This window comes from Corvus brachyrhynchos, unplaced genomic scaffold (genome assembly GCF_000691975.1).
Source record: "Corvus brachyrhynchos isolate BGI_N302 unplaced genomic scaffold, ASM69197v1 scaffold144, whole genome shotgun sequence".
In the NCBI taxonomy this organism is placed as follows: Eukaryota; Metazoa; Chordata; class Aves; order Passeriformes; family Corvidae; genus Corvus; species Corvus brachyrhynchos.
Genome location: NW_008237406.1, coordinates 384,924 through 390,350, shown reverse-complemented (window position 1 = coordinate 390,350; position 5,427 = coordinate 384,924). Strand labels below are relative to the sequence as shown.

Genomic DNA, 5,427 nt, shown 5'->3' with positions numbered 1-5,427 from the left:
TATGCAATAAACAGCTTTCAAGAGAGCCACCTGAAGTCCAGACATCCTTCGTGAAACCTTCTCCTATATGCAACCCCACAAGCAGCTGTGTAAAACAGCTGGAGACTGAAGAGACCAACAGCTTCAGCCCCACGGGCACTGAGAGCAAAGCTGGCTGCTAAGGAGGAACCACAGCAGTGCAACAACTGAATAATGTGTGTCCACGAAAGGCTGTGCTTATCTACACACCCCCCGCTGCCTGCCATGGCAGGACATTACCAGAAAGAGCCTGGGGCTCTGCAAGGTCTGTTCCCCCACACACACTGCCCAGAGTGGTTATCTGGCCCCAGTTCCACCAGCAGAGCAGCATTCCCCTTACATGGCACTGTCCTCGCTGCAGTTTGAGTCCCCAAGGTCCACGGTGGCGCGGACACCGAAGGTCTCCTCTGTCAAATCCAGCTGGGTGTGGTTTTCAAACCTGATCGTGATCCTCTTGGCCCAGAACAGGATGCAGGGGGTGCCATTGACGGTGACGTTGAGGGGGCTGTAGTGGCTGTGGGGGAACGGCCTCCAGGGTGCTCCTTCCCACTGTCCTCCCCCACTCAAGTTGTAGCTGACAACCTGAGGGACCACACAAGAGATTTCCATCAGAAGATGTGATTGCAGGAGTTGCCATCTCCCCAGAACACATCACAGACCATCCAGGACAGCACAGAAGGGCTGAGGCAAAGCAAGAACCACAAGGTGCTCCTCCCAGCAGAAGACTCTCTAGGACGGCTCTAAGAATTGCTTCAGCACCCTGGAAAGGACTCAGGTTGTGCAAGGACACGGCCTACCATGCTGGAAGCACACTGGGCAGCTGTCCAGCTGAGAGAAATGTCCGAGTTTACCACTACCTGCAAGCAGCTTGGCTCACCATGGCTTTAAAATCAGGGAAATACCTGCTGCAGAAGGGGATGGATCAAGTATGGATCCCTATTTTTACAAAGTCAGCTGCAAGGCTAAAAACCCAGGGACTGCAGCTTCCAGGTCATCTGCAGGCAGCAGGAAACTGCCATCCCTTACAAGCCAAATTTCATGGCAAAAGACACTTTGACTGTCAGGCAAGACAATTTGACTCAGGGCTCAGAAAGAACTAAAGAATTTAACTTCTATTTTCACATTTCACACTCAAATTTCCAGGCCCCATCTCTGTCCTGTCTGAGTGGGATAACACACACCACACCTGCATGGCTGCTTTTAGCATGTCATATGATTGCAAGTTCACATCAAAACAGGAGAGGTTTTCTGAGTCCCAGGCATAAACAGCATCTTACCAGGCTCCAGAAGGGACACAGTTAAGCCCCAAGGTTTTCTCTGGGCTTAAAGAGAGATTCTGTGTGTGTGTTTTTCAGATTAGCAAATCATAACTCTCAGCTCAGACCCCGACAGATCCCTTTTGATACTGGACCTTACATATGGCACAAGGATGTTTGAGGATTAAAATTAATAAGTGCTGACAGCAACAAGCTGAAAGCAAGGCAAGATCATGCTCAGGAAATGTGCTGAGTGGCTGTGACTGTATTTATATAAACGACAAGGCTGTCTGCTCAGAGGTTCATATGAGAGAGATTTATTCAACACATTACTTATATTGGTAAGCTTCTTTTGGTGAGGAAGCCTTTTATGCTCAGTTTTTGACAAGACCTACAGCCTGGTCTCAGGAAAAAAACTCCCACCAAAAACCTGAAGTTTTGCTGCAGCTCTTCCTTCAGTACCAACTGGTAGAGGCACAAGACTGGTCACAGCAGTCAAATGCCATTGTACAGGATATGGATAGAAGGATTTTGTCCTTTCAGACAGATCCTGTGCCCAAACCCGTGGTCAGCCAGCACCAACAGCAGCACCTGAGGCGTCACCTCAGTCCTCAGAAAAGAATATTTCGTACAGGTGTTGAAGCAGAACTGTACCACAGTGTTTTAGATGGGTATGCTGGCTGTCTCTTGTAAACAAATGAAAACCAATTTAATTCAGCAGTGTAAGCTGAAGGATCTAAATGTGCTGTGAAAAGGCTTCACAGATCCGGTCCTCCAGGCGTTACCTGTGCCATCGCCACTCGATTGACACTGAACTTTGGCTTCACACCACCACTGTAATGCTGACCTGCAGAAGAAGGGGTGTCATTTCAGTACTAGCATGTTATAAACACCCAATCAGTTATAAAATTTTTGCACATTCTTACGCAAACAATAATTATCCCTGCACAAAATGCGTATGTCAGAATTACAGATTTTGCCTTGGAAATCACTTGACTTCCAGCAAATACTGCCTTCAGGATATGTATTTTCTAATTTACCTTTCTTGTTCACCACAGTTCCTCTTCTTCTCACTGGACACCTTGTCACCCTCACTGGGAGGAACTCCAGTGCCCCAAAATTACAGGATTCAGTCTATATCTGTATTTATTCACCTCAAATACAACAAAAGCTGCTTTTTTCTTCGCACAGCAAATTCATCAAAGGGTATGTGCTGAATTGCTTGGCAAAAGTGTGGTAACTGTGCTGGGAACTTCTCTCCCTGCACTGCCAGGGACAGGAAGTTGTGACAAATACCCCTGACATGCCAGGATATCCCACCCCTCCTGCTCACCAGGAGGGTGAAGTTCCACAAGCACAGATCATTTCATGGGCACTCTCACAGCTCCATCCTTCAAACATTTAACCCTGTTTTCATCTGATTTTAAAAAAGGTGAATGCCTTTTCCTTCCACATTCTCACTGCATCTCAGAGTTGGACAGTAATAATTTTTTTTAACAGGTAAATCCGTTAAAGGATTTTTACCCTTTAAAGGCTATTTTTTCAAGAGAGTCATGCCTTAACAAAATATGTGACAGAGGAGTCACCAATGCCAAGAGAAGGAACATCTGGGAATGAAATCTTCTACAGCCACACTAATAGAACCAGCACCCAGGGATTCAGCCCACTAAAAGCCTTACCATTTCTCTGGAGAGAATCTTGATCTGAAAATTCATGTGAACTAGGAGAGAGGAGAAAAAGATTAATTGTGCAGCATCTGGTTTTAAAGTCTGCAGCAAGTTTAGTGCTGAAAGCTCCTGTTGCTGCTTCACTCCAGCAAACATTCCAAGGGTAACTCAGGTCCTTGGCTGGTGAGTGCCACGGGAACAGGAAAAATTATCCCAAAGCTGCAGTACCCAGGCTAAAAATGTCTCATTTTCAGAGATCACTCAGGTGAACCAGCCCTGACAGGCACTCCCATGTCCTTACCATGCTGACAAAAGGCCTCACTACCCCTCTTGTCCCGTTCCATGGGATGTCAGTTTTGGTTTAGGGACAGAGCCAGTTCCAGGGCACAAGCAGGGGAACCAAGGAGGGCTCGGCGCCACTCTCATTCCCCAGCGAGGATCAGAAGCAACACGATGGATTTAGAGCAAAAGCAGGGGGTTGGTGTGCCTTAAGCACAGCTTTACACCATGTGATGTTAGCTCCTGGATGGTTCCAGGCAATAACAAATCCCATGGAAGTCAGCTGCAAGGCAGGGCTCAGGTGAAGAACATCTCAAGTGACAACTACCAGGCTGATGAAATTGTCAGCATTTGATTTCTCTCTTAGGCAGAAGTCTTCAGCTGGTGTCAGCACATTCTGCTTCCCTGAGCTACAGACTCAAGCCCAGTGCATTCACAAACACCGACACCTAAAGAGCAAAGTCCAAGGCACCAGGACTCACTGAGCACCAGACTCTTCTCCAAGAATCACAGGAGCACTTTCCACACCCCAGCAGCTTCCTTGGGATCTGCATCCCATGTCAGTGGATTGATTTGCTCTTGTGAGCACCAACCCACACACCCTGCACGCCCTGCCCTGCCTGTGCCCCTCAGTGCCTTCCAGAGCTGCCTCACCTCCCCCTGCACATGGAAACACACTTGCATCTTCTTCTCTTGCCCCATTTCTTACCACCTTTCCAAACCACCACAGCAGGAAAATTTGTGGAAATACTTACACCAAGGCAGGCGTGTAAATATTAGGAATTAGAGCAGTTTTCAGTATTTATGTGCAAATTTCACCGTAAGGTGTTGGAATTGCAAAGTCCTGGGGAGTGTTTGGACAGCAGGGTGAACCCTGCCCCTACGGGGTTCTGGGCAGGGGGATCTGTGTAAGGAGTGAACCCAACATAATTTCCATCACAGCATCCTCAAGGGCAGATAAATATGCATCCAAGAAACAGTGGGACAGCCTAGACCCCACCCTGCTTGCTGCCAAGCTGAAAGAACTTTATAAAGATCTTACATTCAGAAAAGTTCACCTTTGTTTAAAATTCATCTCACAGTTTTATTTACATATGGAGAGACCAGATTTGTCCTCAGTTGCAGCTTTGAAACCCCCGTGGCTTCAAGAAGCACTCTCAGAGTGGGTCCTCCTTTCTCCCACTGTTTTTTGGGTGCCAGGGTTAGTGCTGGGCTGGGGTCTCCAAGGGGCTTGAGGCTGCTCAATCCAACAGCAAACAGCCTTCAGAGATGGGTGGAAATATTCAGCTTTTGACACAGGTATCAAAAGATGTGGCTACAATGGACCAAACCTTGTTTTCTTGCTCAAACGAAACACTCTCTAAGGCTGTTTTACAGTTAGGAACATGGGTCTTGTAATTTGATGCAGTCTTTTCTGGTTGTTCTTCATGACATGCCTTCCGACTGAAAAAGGCAATTTGGGGGCATTTTTTTCATGATGATAGCTACAAAACCAAGGCATGCTGAAAAGAAACTAACGTAAATTATTTAGTTATTCTGACTTTAGTTATACTTAGTTGCACCTATTTATATATCAATTCATGCTTATTTATACTTTTATCTCCTCTCCATATGCATAATCAAGCACTCATAGCCGGTTACTCCAGCTTGGAAATCACCAGGCTGTGCTACTCGGACTACAGCACTGGGATTGGAAGAAGAATGGTCTAAAATTGTGCAATTCATTCCATTCCCTGACAGGTTTTTATGCTGTTATGGGAAGAGGAAAGGTTAGTTCTCTATGTGTGACTGTCCAGGAAGAAAAAGGAATCCCGGCTCCTGCACACCCCATGCAGGCACAGCCACTGTGGAAGAGATGTCAAGTCTCTGCTTTCAGCATGAAGATACTCCAAGAGGGATGAATGTGCACAGCTGATGAAATACTCACGTTTCCATGAGGAATGCAGAGCACAGAGTGACCCGGGAGCCGCCACGACGTCCCACGGCACCGCGAACATGCTCAGCCCCGTGTCAGGCACGTGAGGCAGGTGCCTCCAGCCAGGCCCTCCTGCTAATTACTCTGCTAATTAGCAGTTCTGGCTGCCTCCTCTCCTCCTGCACAAGGCATGAAGTCCCATGGAAGGGAAATCCATCTCCCCAAGCCACAGTGGCACAGCCAGCCACACGATCGCATCCCGGTTTCAGGGCAGGCACGAGTGGATGTTGAT

At 47.4% G+C, this 5,427-nt stretch overlaps 1 protein-coding gene across 4 annotated transcripts in view; it reads right to left on the bottom strand.

The window, feature by feature from the left end:
- ATP6AP1L (ATPase H+ transporting accessory protein 1 like) overlaps nt 1-5,427 on the bottom strand; it is a 21,003-nt gene that overhangs the window by 5,780 nt on the left and 9,796 nt on the right. For 3 of the 4 annotated variants that reach the window (XM_017730833.1, XM_017730832.1, XM_017730834.1), the window contains exons 2-4: nt 2,954-2,994; nt 2,060-2,121; nt 359-600 (exon numbers count right to left, since the gene is read on the bottom strand). In XM_017730833.1, the coding sequence (XP_017586322.1) occupies nt 359-600; nt 2,060-2,068 (251 nt within the window). In that variant the 5' untranslated portion in view covers nt 2,069-2,121; nt 2,954-2,994. Of the gene's footprint in view, nt 1-358; nt 601-2,059; nt 2,122-2,953; nt 2,995-5,147; nt 5,422-5,427 lie in introns of those variants that run through there. The other variant, XM_017730831.1, reaches the window with a different exon arrangement.